We start from the raw sequence: 22175 nt of genomic DNA, 5'->3' as shown, positions 1-22175 counted from the left end.
AAGTACACTTCTCAACATCTTGTTACACTGGTACACAGATGATCCTTATGTCAACATAATTTAGACCCCAATGAGCATGTACACAGTATTACAATTAAATAGGCTTATACCACCAAAACCAACCTGTTTATACTTCAAATGTACATTAAGAATTACAGATTATTTTACAGTCAGCCCAGTATGAACATCTGGAAGCAAGTGTCAAGTACATCAAGAGCTACTGAAGAGGTATACACATTTTCTTTTGGTACACTAATTTACAACCCGGAAAAACAATTCAGTAGTAGTGTAACAAGACAATGTTGTTCTTGGAGTGAATTTATAAACTGTATTTCAAATGGTTAACAGCACCATAATACTGGTTTGTTTGAAATGGTAACTGAGGTTACAGTCACTATGTACAAAGATGCTCTGGTAACAGTTGAACTAATCAAAAAGACATAATGCAGCTTTTTTCGTGCATGAAGACTATCAAGAAGTGGCTTTCTTTGTCAAATCTGTGACTTTAAGACATTCATTCCTCCTGTAATTTTCATTTCTCAAATCTCAAATGGAAATACAACTTTACTCAGAGCATTATGCAATGCTTTTTGTACAGTTCTTTCAAAAATGCTCATCTGGATAATTGGTGGTTGAGTTACGGTTTAGACAGACTTGTCTCATTTGCTTTCAGAATGGCAATGGAATCTTTCACAGCATGAAAGATAACGTTCTTCACCTATAGAGGAAAAAATGTGATACAATAATTAAAACAGGGATTAAACAAAGTAGGTAGGATAAGTGTTAACAAGTCCATCCCTACTGTTGGACATTTCTTAAAAAAAAAAAAATACAAGGGTACAAAGACATCAGAGTTAAAGTACCTTGTAAAACAGCAAAGGCGACTACTAAAAAGTACTTATATCTCAGCCACACAAGTCCTCAACTAAAATTAAATGCATTTTACATTTGAGAAATTAACACTTCAGATAGTTCAAAGTACAATCACCAGTATAGCCAACAGTAGTGATGACGAGGTTGTAAGCACATTTCTGTCAACAACAATGCAAAAAAAATCACATTTTAATAGGCAGAAACTCTAAACAGCAGATCTCTGACAGTAGTACTTAAGCCATTCACATTTGGGCATTCTCTTCTTGCCTTTACTGGTACAATTTGTCATGCAGTACCACTCATCTTCTAAGTCAATCCAATGTCAGGAGCTCAGCTTGAACATTCTTTGGTTTTCCTTAGAGTGTAATTTACAGTTGTGCAAGCACACTTACTAGGTCAGTAGATGTTACAGTAAAACTATCAAGGTGACACTTAATCACTACCCATGGAAATTAACCCTAGCTGAACATCTGACCTTATAGAGCTTTCTTAATATACCAAGAGTGGAGATAAATTCCTCCCTTCCCAGGACACAGGTTAGATACAGGATTAAAAAAAGGGATAGCAAAATATGTAATTTTCAGTTCTCTTCTGGGAGGAATGTTACAAGCAAGTGTACCCAAGACAGGGATGTGTGATGTTCTTTGGTCATAAGCCTAAAAAGCCAAGGAACACCTGGGGAGTTCACTTCTCTGACAAAGTTAAAAGATCACAGCTCTGCAAATCCACTAACAACCCAGAAAGACTCCATGGGAAAATCTTAAATTTCTGACTACAATTAATCTCGCAGAAGGGACAGGACATTCACAGGTCCAGGCTCCCATCCTCCTCCAAAGGGGAAAACTGGCAGGGAGCTTACATTACAGAAGCAATTAGTATACTCCAAAAATCTATTCTTACGATAATGTGCAAGTACCACCTTCAATATGAGGATCACTGCCGAAGTACTAATTATCCAAAGGAACAGGACTAAAATGATGGAGGTGATGGTTACAAGACAGCAGTGGTGAAGTACAGCTGTACTGACAATTTACATAACCGTAGAAGTACAAATGTGATGACTGTTGCAGTCATCATTTAGGGGATTCTCTGCTACTGGACAAGTTCAACATCTGGCCTGACTTTCAGAACTAAGCATCTCTCCCCATATGGCTTGACTGATGCTGCCTTACCATGAACTTTAACCCAGCATATAGATGTCATCTTTTGCTCTCTGTTGCCAATCAGGAGGGCAGTGTCGTGTCCACATCAGAGACTACTGTTCAAATTTGTCCCAGGGATGCAGACTGACATGAACTCAAACCCTCCTTAGGGAATCTGAACAAGTACAGCAGGGGTTCAACAGTAACAATCTCATAGTTCCACTGCATTGGGGAGACAAGGAAAGAGAAAAAACTGCAACAGTGACCACACCTGAACATTTGTAATTATGGCAACTTGTCTTTACAACTATACTACCTTCTTCATGGGATCAATGTGGCAGGGATCACTTTAAGGCTAGGTGATAGCCCCAAGGCCCATCTGCTCCTGTCCAGAAACATTCCCTCCATTCCCCAGCAAGTCTGGTGATTGGGACCAGCAAGCTGGCCCACCCCCTAAGGGCAGCTTATCCCACCACTTAGAATACCCCTCGCGGCAGCTCCTCAAAGCTCCAACAGTGCTGTCTTAGAGCAGCATGCTTCTGCATACTGAATTCCCCAAAGGCTCAAACTCACTAGGTAATAAAGTAGTGCTCCTGCTGTCACCCCTGTGGCAATCCAGGATGCACACAGAGGATGGGCAGGTATTCCAACTCTGGTCACCTGCAGCCTCACAGTAAAACGTCCTGCTCAATTCCCAGCTAGAGCGTCTTCTGTGTGGAGACGTGCTTGAATGGGTGTACCTTCGTTGAAGGTTGTGCTTCAGGGCCGGCAACCCGGCACGTAAAAAAATCTACTGCCAATAATTATTGGACCGGAGTTCCGTTGTGGCGACCCCTAACAGGGAAAAGCCGAAAGACACAACAATCCATCTACACCACAGAGATGATCAAAGCTCCCATTCTTCAAGTTCTGGGAGCTAGAATAACCTGCATCACCATTTATATGTAGTCTTCCCCCATCCAGACCCGTAGGAAGATTAGTTGTGGAAAATCTTAACATAACCACAGATGCCCTTCTCTTCCATGTTGCAGTATTCTCACATGAGGGATCTTCCACCTCAGTCGACCTGAATGTCGAGCTCCTCTACCAAAGCTTAAGCCTGGTTGCTGTTATCTGCATAGGATCACACGCAGGGCCATAAACCGTGGGCCATAAATGTGACATACACAGCACAGACCTCAGAACTAACTGCCCAGTCGGACAATAGTTTAAGGATACAGGAAGGATGTCATCCAAAGAGGGAAAAGGTCCTTTAGAGGAATAGGAGGGAGGGAAGAAACATGGAAGAGAAGGAAATCTACAGTTATGGTAAGATTTTACACAACTAATCTAGGTCTTTCGATTCCATGTTGCAGTATTCTCACATGTAGGAGAGTACCACAGCTTAAGCAGAGCAAAGGGTGGAGGAAGAGGTAGCAGTCTCCAGGAATCCGTGCAGGATGGCCTTTGCAAATCCTGCCCTGGCTGTAGAGATGTTATCTAATTTATAGTGCTGGGTGAAAGTATGTACAGAAGACCACGTGGCTGCCTCCAAGATAGTGGCTGTATCCATCCTTTGAGAAAGGCCACTGCTCTAGTAGAATGTGCTTTAACAGTGTTAGATAACACACTGCCATGGAAGGAGTAACAGAAGTTTACAGTTTTGAATATCCAGGAGGATACTGTCTGTCTGGATACAGCTTTCCCCAGGGCCCTGGGGAGAAATGATATAAAGAGCTGGTTGGACTTTCTAATGCCCTTGGGTTGTGCCCACATAAAACCTCAGTTGCCTGTGAACATAGAGAGAATGAGCACATACTCACCGTCATTCTGTGCGGAGGGGAAGAAGGTGATTTGTTGACCACTTTGGGCACGGATGAGGCGTTAGTACGGCGGCGCAGTGGTGCAGCAGTTAATGCTGTCGCCTCACAGCAAGAGGTTCTCCAGTTCGATTCTCGGCTGGGGTGCCTTCTGTGGGGAGTTTGCATGTTCTCCCTGCGTTCGCGTGGGTTTCCTTCGGGTACTCCGGTTTCCTCCCACATTCTAAAAACATGCTTCTGGAGCATTTCTCCCCGGGCCTCCGCTGAAAACAGGATCTGAGGAACCTAGTCGGACTTTCCTGGTCAACAAATGTTAAATAAAATAAAAATAAAAAAAAAATAGTACAAAGAGAAACCCTGTCCCTGTGAAAGGTAGTGTAGGATGAAGTAGCCATGTTTGCAGCTCAGAGACTCTTCTAGCTGAAGTGAGGGCTACAAACAAGATAGTCTTCTAGGTAGACATCTTTAAAGTGGCAGAAGCTGCAGGTTCAAAAGTGGCAGTGGTAAGTTCCTCCAGAACAATGTTAAGGTCCCAAGGAGGAGGGATAGGTTTCCTTGGTGGTCTGATGTGGAGAACCCCGTTAAGAAAAAATTTCACCTCTGACAAAAGGACCTTCACTGAAGAGTATGAAAGTTCTGATTTTAGGAGCTCACACAAGTAGGCTAGAACTAGAGGAACAACTGCTTGGAAGGGATCTAGTTACTTTTGAAGACACCAGCTGGAGAACCTTTTCCATTTTGATAAGTAGGATGTCCTGGTAGTAGGTTTCCTGGCCCCCTGCAAGACAGATAGCACCCCCTCAGAATAAAGGTGTGCGAAAAGGATCAGAAGTTTATCATCCACTGGATTAAGCTGAGGGTTTTCAGATGAGGACCGATCAGGGATCCCTTCTGTTGTGTGAGTAGGTCCACCTTGTGAGGCAACTTGTGGTGACTGCCCTTGGCAAACAGATAGAAGGGGGAAAGCAATGCTGTCTTAGCCAAAAGGGGGTCACCAACAAGATTTCTGGTCTGTCCCCATTGGATTTTCACCAGGACTTTCTGGATAACAGAGAAGGGGGGGAAAGCATACAGGAACAACCCCTCCAAGACACTTAAAAGACATCCACTTTCTATGCTAGTGGTGAGGGGAGCCAGGAGTAGAATAGCTCTAGTTGTATGTTCTGAAGGGAGACAAACAGATCTATCCGTGGGGTGCCCCACTGGTGAACAATGTCTAAGAAAGCATCCCTGTGTAACATCCAATTGTGATTTTGAGAGAACGATCTTGCTCAGGGCATTTGCCTGATGATTGTCTTGTGATGGGATGTAGACTGCCTGCAGTGTTGCACTGTACTTAGTGGCCAACTCCCATGACTGTATGCCAGCCTGCAAAGTACGTAGGATCTGGTCCCCCGCTTGTTGATGTACCACATCACCATGGTGTTGTCTGTGAAAACTTGGAAGGGGACCAGGTTGTATTAGTGGGAGGAAGGTCTTTAGAGGTAGGAGGAGAGCATTCATTTCCCTCACACTGATATGTTTTTTCTGGAGGGAGGGCTCCCGTTGAGCCTGCACCCGAGACCATTCATAGTGGCCCCATATCCCTGATCCAAGGCAACTGTGTGCATGAATTGGATTGGCTTGGTGGACTGTAGAGGGAGGCCTGGGTACTGGACTATTTGCTGGATCTACCATCACAACTCTTTCTTCAGGCTGGGCAGGAAGGGCTCCTGAAAATCCAGGGGGTAATTGTGTTGGGACCAAACATTTTTCAAGTACCACTGGAACTTCCTCATGTGCAACCTGGCAAGGGGTAGCATAGGAAGAGTAGCTGCAATGAAACCCAGGAGATGGAGAAATTCTGTGGCAGAGATGTGGGTGACTAAGAAGCTGGTCAGAGATGTGACCTTGTCTTGTGGGAGGAAGGCCTTCATCAAATCGGTCCTTATTCTGCAGCACAAGACGATCTGGTCTTGGGATGGAGTGAGGGATGACTTCAGTATGTTCAGTGTAAACCCCAGACTTCTCAGGAGAGGCACTGTCAATTGCAGGTATGCCTGAAGAGTACTTGCCTGTTCTGCTAGGATGAGAAGGCTGTCCAGGTAAGGGTAGATCTGCATGCCCTTTGCTCGGCAGTAGGCTACTGCTGGAGATAGACGCTTTGTGAAGATCCTTGGAGCTGTACAAAAACCAAAGGGCAAGGCCGTAAACTGACAGTACGAGGATGACACAGCAAAGTGCAAAAATCTCCTGAAGTCTGGATGGGGATATGGAGGTATACCTCCAAGTCCAAAGTGGCCATGAAGGCACCGGGTTATCAACAGTGGAAGAGGGGCTTGAAGGGATAACAAACGGAAAGAAGGCACACGCAGGAAGGGTTTAACAGGGATAGGTCCAGTATAGGCCTCCAAGGACCCTCCTGTTTTGTGACCAGGAAGAGCCTAGAATAAAACCCTCTATGACGCCGTGATAGTAAATCCTGGATGATCTGGGGAATCAGGTAGATTTTATTTTTTTTTTTGGGGGGGGGGGTTATGCCTTTTGTTATGGGTTTTTAATGCCAGGTCATAAAGTACCCTTTTTCCACTAGTGATAAGACCCACTGGTCTGAGACAATATGTCATCATAGGGTGAGAGAGAAGCGGGTAGACAGGGGGAGAAGGTGGAGGGGATGTAGGCAGTCACACACTGTTCAGTCATGTCTGTAAAGGACTGCCAGGGAGGTAGTAGTCCTAGGGGGATAAGAGTTTCCTAACCCAATGTGTTCACATACGTTTTTTCTCAATTACCTTAACCACATTCTCTCTCCCACTCAGCATGGCTTCAGGCCAGGGCATAGTACCAGTACTGCTCTCGTATCCTTTCTTGACGCAGTAAATAGGGCTCGAGACACTGGATACTTTTTCTCGTTCTTCCTAGACCTCTCAAAGGCCTTTGATATGGTTTCCCATCCCCTCCTACTTACCAAACTCTTCAACTTGGGTCTCTCACCCTGAACTGTTTTTCTAATAATCTCTCAGACAGGCAACAAGCTACTAAATGGCAAAAATGCTACTCACCATTTCAGAAGACAACAGGTGTTCCCCAGGGTTCACTACTAGGCCCCTTCCTATTTAGCATTTCCATCAATAAATGAAAGCTGTGTAATAACTTACCATAACCATAGATGTCCTTTCTCTTCCATGTTGCAGTATTCTACAAGTGGGTTTACCCTTCTTCTGATCAGCTTGTCTGGCCAGGTTTCCAAAGCTTTTTCAGTCCCACTTGGTGTGTCAGACATCTGACGCAGATGCAGGTACGTGGGCCATAAAGGTGACGTCTGCATGCACCAGTCCTCAGAATCAACTAAGCCTCAGACATAGCTAGTTCTGAGGAACATAGCTTGTCCCTGAGCCAGTTAGAGCAAGTGCAAGGTTAAGGGGGGGGGGGTGGCAGGATAGGAATACTGCAGCATGGAAGAGAAGAACATATATGGATATGATAAGTTCTTGCACAACTTTCCTATGTCCTTCTATCCCAATGTTGCAGTATTCTACTAGTGGGCGATTTCAAACTCACACTGAAAGTTGTGGGGTGGACTGGTAGAGGACTGCAGGAACCCATGCAGAATAGCCCTGGCAAATCCTGCCCTGGATCTGGATATGCTGTCCAGCTTGTAATGCGTGGTGAAAAAGTGTGCACAGACGACCAAGGTGGCTGCCTCCAGAATGGAGTTAGTATCCAGACCTTTGAAAAAGGCCCGCCGAAGAGGCCACTGCTCTTGTGGAGTGGGCCTTGACATTGCCTGAGACAGTCTTCTCATAGTGGGAGTAGCAAAAGGAGACGGCCTTTGCTATCCAGGAAGAAACTGTTTTCCCACTGCTTTCTCCAGAGCTCTGGTGTGAAAGGGGAGACACAGTTGGTCTGATCTGCAGAAAGGTTTAGCTTTATGCAGATAGAATCTGAGCTGTCTGTGGACATCCAGGGAGTGGAGGACTCTCTCACTATCTCCTTGAGGGTTAGGGGAAAATTACAGGCAGGTGGATAGCCTGATTTAAGGAAAGGTCATTGATCACCTTGGGGGTGAAGGATGGGTTTATTCTCAAGGTGACCCTGTCCAAACGGACAACCAGGAAAAGCGGAGCAGCCATAAGGGCTTGCAGCTCTGAGACCCTCCTGGCTGATGTCAAAGCTACTAGCAGGACTGTTTCTCACGTGCAAAACTTTAAGTCGGCCTTGTCAACCGGTTCAAAGGGTGGCAATGTCAGTTTTTTTAGCACATAATTAAGATCCCAGGGAGGAGGGGAAGGTTTCCTGGGAGGTCTTACATGCTGAACCCCCTTCAGGAAGGGTTTGGCAGGTAATCTTGAAGCCAGTGGAGGTTCCATGGGAAGGTAGAGATGGCAGACAGGTGTGCTTTTAAGGAGGAGTAAAGACAAGCCTGTCTTTTAGGAGTTCACACAGGCAGGACAGAATTGGAGGCACATCGCTGTCTAGCAGCTCTATCTGTCTTTGTGACACCAGAAGGAAAACCTTTTCCACTTGGAGAGATTTTCCTACGTTTGGTTTCCTGGCCTCCTGCAGGACTGAAAGCATGTCCTTGTTGCAGGTATCGAAAATGAATCAGAATCCTATCCACCACAGAGACAGGTGCAGAGACCACCACTGTGGGTGTATCTGTGTCCCATTGGGCTGTGTGAGCAGGTCCACTGAAGGGGGGTACTTGTGGCGATTGCCCTTGGACAGATGAAGTAGAGGGAAAGTACAGTTGTGTACACTTAACATAAATGTAGATGTTCGAGTGTATTCACTGTTGCAGTCATTACATTTGGGTAATCTGCTGGCAGGTTGCCCTCAGTCAGCCTGAATTCCAAAGTCTTAGGTCCTGCGTCGGTTGCTGTCTCCTCTTCCATGATGTCAGGGGTATAAGACATGCAGCAAACACCATTTTCTTTACTTTTTCTTGCCCCCGATGTCAGGTGCCCCCAAAAAGGTAGCAAAAAAAAAAAAAAAAAATATATATATATATATATATATATATATATATATATATATATATATATATATATATATATACATATATACACATGCATCAATATAAACTTGACCATCATCTACAAGCAAATATACCACATAGGTTGTAGAGGATAGAGAAGGAAAGATAAACTCCAGAATGACAGGGGGATGGCAGGAGGGTAACCTGGACTGCAACAGTGAATACACTCTAACATCTACATTTATGGTAAGTGTACACAACTGTACTATGTTCTTCGTGTTTCATTGTTGCAGTCATTACATTTGGGTAGAATCCCAAAGTTATGGTTGGGGGGCTGGGGCTAAACAGCATTAGGAGCGGCTATAAGGCCCTGCAGAACTGCAGTGGCAAAGCCTGCTCTGGATTTAGAGTAAAGAGGCGAATGATAATGCTTTGTAAAGGTGTGAACAAAACTTCAAGTAGCAGCCTCTAGAATGTCTTTGGTTGGTACTCCCCTTAGAAAGGCTGCTGAAGTAGCTGCAGCTCTGGTGGAATGAGACCTAATGCCCTTGGGCACAGGTTTACCATGGTGTAAGTAGCAGAAACGGATGCAGTGGCTTATCCACTTTGAAATTGTCTGCTTTGAAATAGCCTTGTCCTCTGATCCTGCAGCATATCTGTCACTAGTAATTGCTCAGTTTTTCTTAGAGCTTTAGTCCTGCCTAAGTAGAATCTTAGGTGTCTGTGTACGTCCAAGGAATGCAGAATTCTCTCCCCCTTGTTCTGCGGATTTGGATAAAAGGTTGGCAAACAAATTGTTTGGTTAAGAGCCACACTGGAAACCACCTTAGGCATAAAAGTAGGATTTGACCTCAGAGATACCCTGTCTGGGTAAAATATGATAAAAGGCTCTATAGCCATGAGGGCCTGTAGCTCTGAAACTCTTCTTGCAGAAATAATTGCTAGTAGCAGAGCTGTTCTCCAGGATAAGAACTTTATATCAGCGGTAGCAGCTGGTTCAAATGGAGGCAGGGTGAGCTTTTCCAACACAACTGAGGCCCCATGCAGGCAATGGTGATCTTCTAGGAGGCCTTAAATTTTTGGCTCCTCTAAGATACTGCTTTAGTAAAGGATGAGTAAAGATTGGTGGCTCTGTATTGTAAAGAGCCAAAATGGCAGAGGCATGGATTTTAATTGATGAGAAAGACAGGCCTTTGTCAAGCATCTCAGTTAAGTATTGCAATATCTGAGGAATATTTGGTTCTGCTGTATCAGTTCCTTGTGCTTGATTCCAAGCAGAGAATCTCTTCCATTTGTCAACATAAGATTTTCTAATACTAGGCCTTCTGGCTTCCAAAATGACATCCATCACAGCTTTACTGAGAGATGTTGCTTGTATGACTACATTATCAGCCATGCTGCCAGGTTCAGAGTCTGTAGTTGATTGTGCAGGATCTGATTGTTTTGCTGGGACAGTATTTGTGGTCTTTGAGGCAAGATGCAAGCTGGGTATTGAGACAAGTTTCTTAAGAATGGGTACCAGTATTGGCGGGGGCAATTAGTATCATCTTTGGTTTCTCCTGTCTGACTTTTAGGAGGACCTTGGGGAGAAGAGGCAGAGGAGGAAAGGCGTAAACTGATAGGCTTTTCCAACTGAAGGATAGGGCGTCCACTTTCCATGCTTGTCTGTGATAAGTCCTCGTGCAGAATCTTTTCAATTGATAATTTTGAGGAGAGGTAAACAGATCTATGTGTGGGCTCCCCCATTTCTCCGTTATCATACTGAAGACTTGTGGATTTAGTTTCCACTCGTGAGGGTCCATAAGGGTTCTGCTTAAATCGTCTGCCAGAGTGTTTTGTTTTCCTGGCAGGAATTGAGCTTGAAGATGTATTTGGTAGGTCAAGGCTGTGTCCCACAGTGCCATGGCTAATCTGCAAAGGGGGTATGAGTGTACACCCCCCTTGCTTGTTTATATACCACATGACTGTGGTGTTGTCCGTCTTTATCAGTAGTTGTCCTGGATGAAGCAAGTCCTTGAAGGCTGTTAGGGCATTTTGAACAGCTAGCATCTCTTTCTGGTTGACATGTAGATGCATTTGTTTTGGTGCCCATGTGCCCTAAATGCATCTTCCTGCCATGTGGGCCGCCCCAGGCATAATCTGATGCGTCTGTTAATGTTTGGTTGGCAGGGGGTAGAGTGAAGGGCCGTCCCATGTTTTGGTGAGAGGCCTTTGCCCACCATAGAAACTCCTTTTCTAGGCAGGGAATGAGGGGAATCAGTTTCCAGACTGTGTGAATGTTGACTCCATAAACTTTTTAGGTACCATTGAAGTTTCCTCATATGCAGTCTTGCATATGGAATTAGTAGGATGCAGGATGCCATGAAGAATTTGTCTTGCAGAAGATTGGGTTTTTGTTGCCATCAGTTTGAAGTAAGTAGTCAGTTGCCTTTGTTTGTCTGGCGTGAGGTAAGCCATCTGGGCAGTTGTATTCAAGCTTGCACCCAGGAATGCTATCTTTTGAGAAGGTACCAGTTGTGATTTCTTTTCGCTTATGGTGTACCCTAGGCATGCTAGAAAAAGAAGTTGCGTCTTACCATAACGTTCCATCTGTACTGTTGATCCTCGTTCAGTCATTACGCATGGGTATCGGTTCTGACCTCTGAATCAAGCCGGCCATTTTCCAAGCTCGTGTCAGCTTCAAACCCTTGAGCTAAACTCTTACCCACAATCCCCCTTCTCCCTGTTATCTCAGATTGAGTTTGCAAGTCAAAGAAGGGAGAGGCTACCTCTGGTCAAATAACCTAAGAGAACTGGATGGTGAGATCCACTAGAAACCACAGGAGGGGGAAGGAGGGAGGGTCGTAATGACTGAACGAGGATCAACAATACAGATGGAACGTTATAGACATAACTTCTCTAGCTGATATTGTTAATCCTCGTTCATTCCTTACGCATGGGACAGAGTCCCCAGCTACCTCTATTCCTGGGAGGCTCTCATGGAAAGACATTCCTCAGCACCATAGAACTGAAAGATGTTCTTCCCCTGGAGGCCAAATCCAATTTGTAATGATTGATGAAGGTATGACGCCGTAGCCCAAGTTGCAGCTGCACATATGTCATGTAAAGAAGCTCTGGCATGGAAGGCAGCAGAAGTTCCCACCGACCTTTTTGAATGAGCTTTCATGGTAGTAGGCAACGAGATATTACGTTGTGTGTAAATGAAGGTCACAAAGTCCTTCAACTATCTAGCTAATGTGACCTTAGCAACAGCAGATCCTAATCAAGGTCCAGAAAAGGCCAAAAATAACTGGTCTAATTTACGAAAGGACACAGTCCTGTTTAAGTAAAAACGGATTTGCCTGTGGAAATCTGGGGTATGTAGGCAATACTCTCCTCTGTTTGAATGATTGGGAAAGAAAACTAGCAATTCAATGGTTTAATTAATGGACATTTCAGAGATCACTTTTGGCAGAAATTATGGATTAGTTCTCAGAGAGACTATCTCTCTGAAATATCAAGTATGGACTCTTGATACATAAAGCTTGAAGCTCAGAAATATGGCAGAAGTAATGGCGAACAAAAACAAGATTTTCCATGACAAATGTTTGAGGTTGCCAGAAGAGGCTGGTTTGAAAGGTGGCATTGTCAGAGCTTGTAGAACTAATGATAAATCCCATGGTTGAATAGGTTCTCTAAAAGGTGGCTTCAGATGATTCACACCTTTTTATGAAGGTCTTGCACAATTTGTGGGACATAAGTGAGGAATCTTGGACACCCTCATGAAAATTAGAAATTGCAGCCAAATGAACTCTAATGGTAGAGGCTGACAGACCCGATTGGAAAAGGTCGGCCAGATAGTCTAGTATTATCGGCACTGGTGCTGAGGAGGGATCTACTTGTTTATCTTTCAGCCAACAGGTAAATCTTTTTCATTTGCTCAGATAAGTAATTCTAGTGGAAGACTTATGAGATGCAATGAGAATGTCACGTACTGGTAAAGAAAGATCATTCTGCCTGGCAATCAAGGGAATTGGAGTAGCCAAGCAGTGAGCTTCAGGCTGTTCAAATTGGGATGAATCAGGTTCTGGGGATGCGAGATCAACTCCAGGGTTGGTTGGAGAATCCATGGTCGATCTAGTAGGTGAGGCCACAGGAAGGGGAACCAAATCTGTCGAGGCCAATATGGTGCTATGAGAATCACCTTGCTTTTCAACCGACGGGCTTTCTTCAGAAACTGGGGAATGAGGGGAAAGGGTGGGAATGCGTAAAGAAGACCAGAGGGGCAATTGTGGACTAGGGTGCCCCTGGGTGACTGTCCCGGAGGGGGAATCAAGGCGAAGTAATTGCTGCATTTGTAGTTGGTCGGGGATGCAAAGAGGTCGCAGCAAGGACAGCCCCAGCGGTGGAAGATCTCCGCTACTATCAAGGGATTCAAGGACCACTCGTGAGGTTGAAGAATGCACCTGCTGAGTCTGTCTGCTATCACGTTGGACCTCCCAGAAATGTATGTTGCTTGAAAGAAAACGATTGGTAGCCATCGCCCATTGCCATATCCTCATGGCCTCTCGACAAAGGGGATAAGATTTGGTTCCACCTTGCTTGTTGATGTACCAGACCACCACCATGTTGTCTGACTGAATTGCAATTATCCCAGATGGCAGCAGGGGATGGAATGCTTGCAATGCCAGAAGCACCACCCTCAGCTCTAGAACATTTATATGCAGATGGGCCTCCATTTCGGACCAAGTGCCTTGGACTGTCTGTCACTGACACAGCCCCCCCACACCCCATCAGGGAGGCGTTTGTGGTCACTGTGGCCTTGGCTTGCTGGGGGGAAAAGGGGCGAGACCATTGTGACAGATTGTGTGTCATCCACCAATTTAAATCCTGTTTGCACCTGTGGGTTACTCGAATCATGGCTGAAAGAGGATGCTGAAAAGGATACCATTGGGTGAGCAGTAGCCATTGCAGAAGCCTCATGTGAAACCTGGCCAGGGGGACAATGTTGATGGAGGCTGCCATGGAACTCCAACAGCTGTAGAACAGAGTGAGCCGTGGATTTCTCCCTTGAAATGATTGGAATCAGTTGTTGCTTTATCCTTAAAATTATGTGCTCTGGAATAACAGCTCTGCAGTTCTGTGTGTCCAAGATAACCCCTACGAATTCTGTCGACTGAGAAGGGGTGAGATTGGATTTTTGCCAGTTTATAGTTATGCCTAGCCTTTGTGCAGCGAGGAGAGACAGTATGCCAGGGCTTCTTCCAGTAGATGTTGGGCGGGGGCGGAAATGAGCCAGTCATCTAGGTATGGAAACACCTGGAATCCTTGAAGTGACAAGTGAGCTGTGACAAAGTACAGTTTTGTACCTACCATAAATGTAGATGTTCGAGTGCTAATACAGCTGCAGTCATAACAGATGGGTTCTCCTGCCGTCAGGCGGGTCCTCGTCAGCAATTCCAAAGTCTAGGTCCGAGTCGGTTGTCGCTTCTTCCCTGACGTCAGTGCGACAGGGGTATAAAGGAACCAGCCGACGCCATTTTCTTCAGTTTTTCTTGCTCCAGATGTCAGGTGCCCCCAGAAGGAAGGCAATACATAAATTTGTGTAATCATGCAGTGCAATATAATCAAAATACAGTAGTTGCAAGCAAATACATCATAAATGAATACCCCAATCAGGTTGTATGAGGATGTGTTAGCCTATAGGCCTGTCCCAAGAGGGGAAGGAGGGAGGGAAACCTGGACTGCAGCTGTATTAGCACTCGAACATCTACATTTATGGTAGGTACAAAAAGTACAGTTTTGTACCTACCATAAATGTAGATGTCCGATAGGTATGCATCTGCAGTCATCACATATGGGTTGTCCTGCCTCAGGCAGCCCTTCGGTCGGCCGGATTCCAAAGTCTGGGTCCGGCGTCGGCTGATGTCGCCCCTTCCCCGACGTCAGAGCACCTGGGGTATAAAAGCATCAGCAGACGCCATCTTCCTCAGTTTTTCTTGCCCCAGATGCCAGGTGCCCTCTAGGAAGGCTAAATTTGGAGAATTGCAATAAAAAATCCAAACATTTGCAAAAAAAAAAAAAAAAAATATATATATATATATATATATATATATATATATATATAGATATATATATATATATATATATATAAACAAATACACCATAATAGATCCCCCCAGATAGCTAATAGAGGGGTAAGCACCCTAGGAATACCACAGAGGGGAAGGAGGGAGGGTAAACCTGACTGCAGATGCATACCTATCGGACATCTACATTTATGGTAGGTACAAAACTGTACTATGTCCTTCAAGGATGCATCTGCAGTCATAACATATGGGTAGAATACCATAGCCAATCTGGGGGTGGAGGTACTAAGAAAAAGATGGTGTAGTTAAGAGACCCTGCAGGACTGCAGTAGCAAAGCCTGCTCTGGATCTGGAGTATAAGGGTAAACTGTAATGCTTGGCAAAAGTATGCATGGAGCTCCAGGTAGCAGCTTCTAAAATGTCCTTGGTAGCCACCCCTCTTAGGAAGGCTGTAGTGGTGGCTGTGGCTCTCGTGGAATGAGGCCTAATATTCACAGGAACAGTCTTTCCATGAAAGGAGTAGCAAAAGCGAATGCAATTTCCTATCCATTTTGAGATTGTCTGTTTGGAAATTGCTTTTCCTTGTGTCCCAGCAGCATATGCTACAAACAGTTGGTCAGTCTTTCTGTAACTTTTAGTTCTGTCCAAGTAGTAGCGTAATTGTCTATGGATATCCAGAGTGTGTAGTAGTTTCTCCCCTTTATTTTGTGGATTTGGGAAGAAAGTAGGCAAATGAATTGCTTGGTTCAAGGATACTCTAGACACCACCTTTGGCATAAAGGTTAGGTTGGTTCTTAATGAGACTTTGTCCTGATGAAAAATAAGAAATGGCTGCACTGCCATTAAAGCTTGCAACTCAGATACTCTTCTTGCTGAAGTTATGGCCAGAAGGAATGCAGTTTTCCAAGATAGAAACTGCGAATCTGCCGATGCTGCTGGTTCAAATGGAGGAAGTGTTAGTTTTTCCAGCACAAAGTTAAGGTCCCAAGTAGGTAAGGGTGGTCTCCTTGGAGGATTGATGTTTTTGATTCCTCTGAGAAATTGTCTTAAGAGGGGATGCGAAAAGACAGGAGGATTTGCATTGTATTCTGCTGAAATTGCTGAGGCATGTATTTTAATGGAAGAATAAGACAGGCCATCGTGGAACAACTCTGCTAAGTATTCCAGTATATGTGCTATGTTCATCACTGTCACATCAAGGCCTTTTGTTGTGTTCCAACTGAGAAATCTTTTCCATTTTGCCGAGTATGCCTTCCTTGTGGAAGGGCGGCGAGCTTCCATAATAATGTCCTTTACCCTCTGGGATAAGCTGTCCTGGGAAGGAGTCATGGTATTCTCCAGGCAGTTAGCTGCAAGGTCTTTAGGTTGGGATGCAGGATCTTGTAATTGTTCTGCGTCAGAAGAGGAGGCCATAATGGGAGAGGCCACGGTTTCGTCTGTGATAAGCTCTTCAACAGTGGGTACCAATGCTGCCTTGGCCGGTCTGGAGCTATCAGAATCACTTTTGGCTGTTCTGCCCTGATCTTCAGTAAAACCTTGGACATTAATGGGATTGGTGGGAAAGCATAGACTTTTCAGGCTTTCCAGCTGAATGACAGAGTCCACTTTCCATGCTTGTGGATGGTATGTCCTTGTGCAGAAAATTTTCAGTTGATTGTGGGGAGAGGCAAATAGATCTATCTCGGGCCTTCCCCATGCCTGTGTTATGAGTAAGATGATGTCTGGGTGCAGCATCCATTCGTGTGCATCCGTGGTAGTTCTGCTTAAGCTGTCTGCCAGAGTATTGTCTTTCCCTGGCACGAACTGGGCCTGTAGTTGTATATTTTGTTTCAAACAAAGATCCCATAGATTCATAGCCAGTCTGCATAGAGGGTAGGAATGCGTGCCTCCTTGCTTGTTTATGTACCACATAACTGTGGTGTTGTCTGTCCTTATTAGCAGGTGGCCTTGTTGAAGGAAAGGTTTGAAAGCCTCGATTGCATGCATCACTGCCAGCATTTCCTTTTGGTTTATGTGCATTTGCATCTGCCCTTGAGACCATAGGCCTTGGATACATTTGTCCTCCATGTGCGCTCCCCAACCTCGGTCTGAAGCGTCCGTGGTGATGATTTGGTTTGCTTTTGGTTTCAAGAAAGGCAACCCTCGGTTGGTCTGGCAGGCTAGAGCCCACCACAGGAATTCCTTCTGAAGGCAAGGTATGATTGGAATCAAGAGTTTCTAAGCTGTGACTGTGCCGAGTCCATACAATCCTTAGGTACCATTGTAATCTTCTCATATGCAGCCTGGCTTGTGGGATTAATATTATGCAGGATGCCATGAAACCAAGGGCCTGCAGGATTTTCCTTGCAGTTAGTTGAGTTTGTCTTAACAGATTATTGAAGTAATCTGGAAGTTGTTTCTGCTTTTCTTCTGTGAGAAAGGCCATTTGGGTGGTTGTATCCAGATCTGCACCCAAAAAAGGTTATCCTTTGGGATGGCACAAAGTCTTGATTTTTGGATGTTGACTGTGTATCCCAAGGCCTGTAGCAGCTGGATGGCATAGTCCAAGTCCTTTACTAATTTTGTCTTGCTGTCCGCTTGTATCCGGCAGTCGTCCAGATATGGGTAGATTTGAATCCCCTGAAGTCTGCAGTGTGCAATTACTGATGCCAGGCATTTCGTGAACACACTGGGCGCAGTAGATAAGCCAAAGGGCAATGCTGAGAATTGATAATGCTTTGATCCTGCAAGAAATCTGAGGTGTCTTCTGCAACTTTGTCGAATGGGGACATGCAGGTATGCCTCCTTGAGATCTAGAGTCACCAGCCAAGACTCCTTGCCCAGCATGGGAAGAAGTTGCTGTAGGGTCAGCATCTTGAATTTCGGCACAATGAGGTAAGTGTTCAGTGCGGATAGATCGAGAATAGGCCTCCATTGCTTTTCTTTTCTTGGAACAAGGAATAGCCTTGAATAAAAACCTTGGCCTTGTTCTGAGAGAGGAACCTTTTTTCTATGGCTTCCATTTGTAGTAATTTGGTGATTTGCTTCAAAGCCTCTGCCCTTTGATTTGGTGGCAGGTCTGGCATTCCTTGTCTTTTTGGCGATGTGTGGAAATGGAACCTGTACCCTTTGTCTATTATTTGCAGTGTCCATGAGTCCCTTGTAATGTAATGCCAATTTTCTGAAAATAAAGAAAGCTTTCCACCCAATGGTGCTTCTAATTGAGCCCTGGTCGGTGGAGTCAGAAGTAAGTCATTGTGTTTGTCCTGGTGTAGCAGTTGTTGTTGCTGTAGCTGCACTACCTCTCTGGTTGGGTGGCTGCCACTGAAGACCTCTGTAGTGGCCTCTAGCTTGCCCCCTACCTCTGGTACGCCTGTTCCTGCCTCTCTGTGGTCTGTCTGAATCTGGAAAGGACCAATTCTTAGTAGGCCAGTTCCTCATGAATCTCGGTGGTTGTACCTGCAGAAAATCCTTGACTGTTTGCACAGATTTTGCCTTTTCTTCATACTTCTTTAAGACCTCCTGGGCTGCGGAACCAAATAATTTTTGTTTTTCCATTGGAGCATCCAGGAGCTTAGCTTTAACATGGTCCGGTAGAGCTTGTTCCTTCAACCAGGCATGCCTTCGTATAACTGCCCCTGTCATTGCTGACCTACCTGAAGCTTCCAGTGCATCATAGCCACATTGCAGAAAATGGTTGCTAACCTGCTGTGAGTTATGTACCAGATCCTGAAGAGATTTACGGTCAAGGGGCTCAGAGGAGGAAAGTTTCTTATACAATCCATCTAACAAATACTCTTGGTACTGAATCATACGGAATTGACAATTTAATGCCCTCATAGAAAGAGTTGCAGAGTTATATACTTTCTTTCCCCATCGCTCTAAAGCTGTAGATTCCCTTTCAGAAGGTAAAGGATTTTTAGCAGTGGCAGCTGCAACCCCTTTAGGGCCCTGTGAAATGGTTTCTGGGTCTGCAGTGTGGGCCTTGTACAGGTGAAAGTGAGAATCCGGAACCCTGTAGTACCTATCTGGTTTGGCAGGAGCCGGAGGCAGAGAATCAGGGGCTGTACTAGCATCAGAGTACACATCAACAACATTCAAAACAGGAGGTATAGCCAAAGGCCTATGCTGAGGTAAATGTAAAAAGGTCCTTAATCTTTTTCTGGAATCAGAAAATTCCTGGCCCTGCCATTGGAAATGCTCCCTCATGGAATGCAGTGTCTCACCAAAAGAAAATTCTTCAGGAGGGGAGGCCGAAGGGATAGATTCTTCAGCATCAGAATCCTTGTAGGCCGAATAAGCCTCCTGCTGGTGCTCTGACAACACAGATTCATCCGTAGAGTCATCTGAAGAGTGGGGGTCAGAGGGCTCAACTCTGGGCCATTTACCTGGAGGTGGAAGAGAGCCCCTGTCCGGGTGAGGTTGAGAACCTCTAATTAAGGAGATAAGGTCCTCAGCTAAGCTGAGAATTTGAGTGCTGGTAGAAGGCCTCAGAGGTAGACTTGGGAGGCAAGGCTTTGGCAAGTCTGGCAGCTTTAGCCCTAGAGAAAGGCCTTAATGGACATGGATGCAGGGGGTCTGGCTGCACCACGTGCAGGGGTGGATTTGTCTAAAGGAATGGTGTCGGACATGTCCTGGACACCGGTTTCCATAGGTAGTTCAATAACCGACTCGGCCGGAGCCTCCAAGGCCGAGGTGGTCGGTTGTAAGGTTTAGGTAACAGGAAGCACAGAGGACTCTGTTTCAGCCGAAACCGAGACACTCGCGGTAGGCCTGACCGAGGTTTCAGCCAAAACCGCGGGCCGCGAGGGTTGGTCCTTGACCTTCAGTTTTTTAACTGTATGTGAAGTCGGAGTCTCAGACGGCATTATATAAGCAAAGTTAGTCCCAAAATATTCCTCTGCAAACGCCGACCGACGCCTAAGCGTTCGTCGGTTGAAGGAAGCACAGGCAGAGCAGGCTGAGACGTCGTGGTCTGGGCCTAAGCAAGGTAGACAGTAAGAGTGGAAATCCTTATGAGGTATTTGTTTCCCACAAGTTAAACAATTATTTACTTTATCTGACATCGGCTGAGGCAAGAAAGAGTCCCCAACGGGGTACTTAGCTTTTTCGAAGTCTTCGGTAGCTGAATCAAAGGAGCTGGCCGACCGGCACTTGCGAACTGCTTCTGCTTCGGGCACCGCGCGGCAAGAAAGACAGAGGAAAATGGCGTGGGCTGATGCTTTTATACCCCAGACGTTCTGACGTCGGAGCAAGTGCGACATCAGCCGAGGCCAGACCCAGACTTTGGAATCCGGCCGACCGAAGGGCTGCCTGAGGCAGGACAACCCATATGTTATGGCTGCAGATGCATCCTTGAAGGACATCTGTACTATGTCCTTCAAGAATGCATCTGCAGTCATCACATATGGGTAGAATACCATAGCCAATCTGGGGGTGGAGGAACTAGGAAAAGGATGGTGTAGCTAAGATACCCTGCAGGACAGCCATAGCAAAGCCTGCTCTGGATCTGGAATATAAAGGTAAACTGTAATGCTTGGCAAATGTATGCAGGGAGCTCCATGTGGCAGCTTCTAAAATGTCCTTTGTAGCCACCCCTCTTAAGAAGGCTGTGGAAGTGGCTGTGGCTCTCGTAGAATGAGGTCTAATGTCAGCTGGTACAGTCTTTCCATGAAATGAGTAACAAAAGCGAATGCAATTTCCTATCCATTTTGAAACAGTCTGTTTGGAAATTGCTTTTCCTCGTGTACCAGCAGCATATGCTACTAGCAGCTGGTCAGCTTTTCTGAAACCTTTAGTTCTGTCCAAGTAGTAGCGCAACTGTCTGTGAATGTCCAGGGTGTGCAGTAGTTTCTCCCCTTTGTTTTGTGGATTTGGGAAGAAGGTAGGCAAGTGAATGGCTTGATTCAATGAAACCCCGGATACCAGCTTTGGCATAAAAGTAGGATTAGTTCTTAATGAAACTCTGTCCTGGTGAAAAATAATGAATGGCTGTACTGCCATCAGGGCCTGCAATTCCGAAACCCTCCTTGCTGAAGTTATTGCCAGAAGGAAGGCAGTCTTCCATGAAAGGTACTGTAGATCTGCAGATGCTGTTGGTTCAAATGGAGGCAGTGTTAGTTTTTCCAACACGAAGTTAAGGTCCAGAGCAGGAAGAGGTGGTTTCCGAGGAGGTTTGATGTTTTTGATTCCTCTTAGAAACTGTCTTAGGAGAGGATGAGAAAAGACAGGTGGATCAGTATTGTACTCTGCTGAAATTGCTGAAGCATGAATCTTAATAGAAGAGTAAGACAGACCATTGTGGTACATTTCTGCCAAATATTCCAGGATATGTGCCATGTTCATCACTGTGGCATCTAGGCCCTTTGTGGTGTTCCAGATGAGAAATCTTTTCCATTTTGCTGAATATGCCTTTCTTGTGGAAGGGCGGCGAGCTTCCATAATAATATCCTTCACTCTCTGGGATAGCTTATCCTGAGGAGGAGTCAAGGTATTCTCCACGCTGTTAGTTGCAATGTTTTCAGGCTGGAATGTAGAGTTTTGTATCTGTGCTGTGTCAGTAGAAGCGGCCATAGAGGCAGAGGCCATGGTTTCGTACGTGACATGCTCCTTAGCAGTGGGTACCAGTGCTGTCTTGGCCAGTCCAGAGCGATCAGAATCACTTTTGGCTGCTCTGTCCTGATCTTCAGTAACACCTTGGTCATTAATGGGATAGGAGGAAATGCATACACTGTCAGATTCCTCCAGCTGAAAGAGAGAGCGTCCACTTTCCACGCTTGTGGGTGGTATGTCCTTGAGCAAAATTTCTTCAGTTGATGATTGTGGGGGGATGCAAATAGATCTATGTCCGGGCTCCCCCAAGATTGTGTTATCAGTTGGAAGATGTCTGGGTGCAGCATCCATTCATGTGCATCCATGATATTTCTGCTTAAGCTGTCCGCCAGTGTATTGTCTTTCCCTGGCACAAACTGAGCTTGTAGCTGTATATTGAGTTTCAAGGAAAGATCCAAAAACAAACAAAGCCAGCAGCTGTTGGTAACTGTAAAATCCAGATATTTAATCAGGCAGGAGGGAAAAATCCCCCATGAATATAACAAATCATACAGACCGGTTTCGGCTCAACAGAGCCTTCATCAGTGAGAATTAAATAATTAGTGTGATGACAAACCCAGTTGCTATAAATATATACAACTGGGAATATAAGAGAACCAATCAAAATCCATAACAGATAATTCAAAATTGGTCATTAAGACCAGGTGGGAACAAAGCCCCAAGTTTGATGATCCATTTCCTCTCCTTAGAAGTAAGTATCTCATGCCACTTAGCCTTATCTTTACATTTACCCCTAATGCAATCA

General features: G+C 45.2%; 1 protein-coding gene across 1 annotated transcript in view; it reads right to left on the bottom strand.

Annotated features, from left to right (window-relative positions):
- Positions 1–206: 206 nt before the first annotated feature.
- KDM3A (lysine demethylase 3A) overlaps positions 207–22175 on the bottom strand; it is a 2231127-nt gene continuing 2209158 nt past the window's right edge. Inside the window, exon 27 of the mRNA XM_044063465.1 lies at positions 207–718. Coding sequence (XP_043919400.1) covers positions 638–718 — 81 coding nt within the window. The 3' untranslated portion in view covers positions 207–637. The remainder of the gene's footprint in view (positions 719–22175) is intronic.

Source organism: Protopterus annectens, chromosome 2.part1 (assembly GCF_019279795.1).
Source record: "Protopterus annectens isolate FY-2018-M chromosome 2.part1, PAN1.0, whole genome shotgun sequence".
Classification (NCBI taxonomy): domain Eukaryota; kingdom Metazoa; phylum Chordata; order Ceratodontiformes; family Protopteridae; genus Protopterus; species Protopterus annectens.
This window is presented reverse-complemented; position numbering and strand designations above follow the sequence as displayed.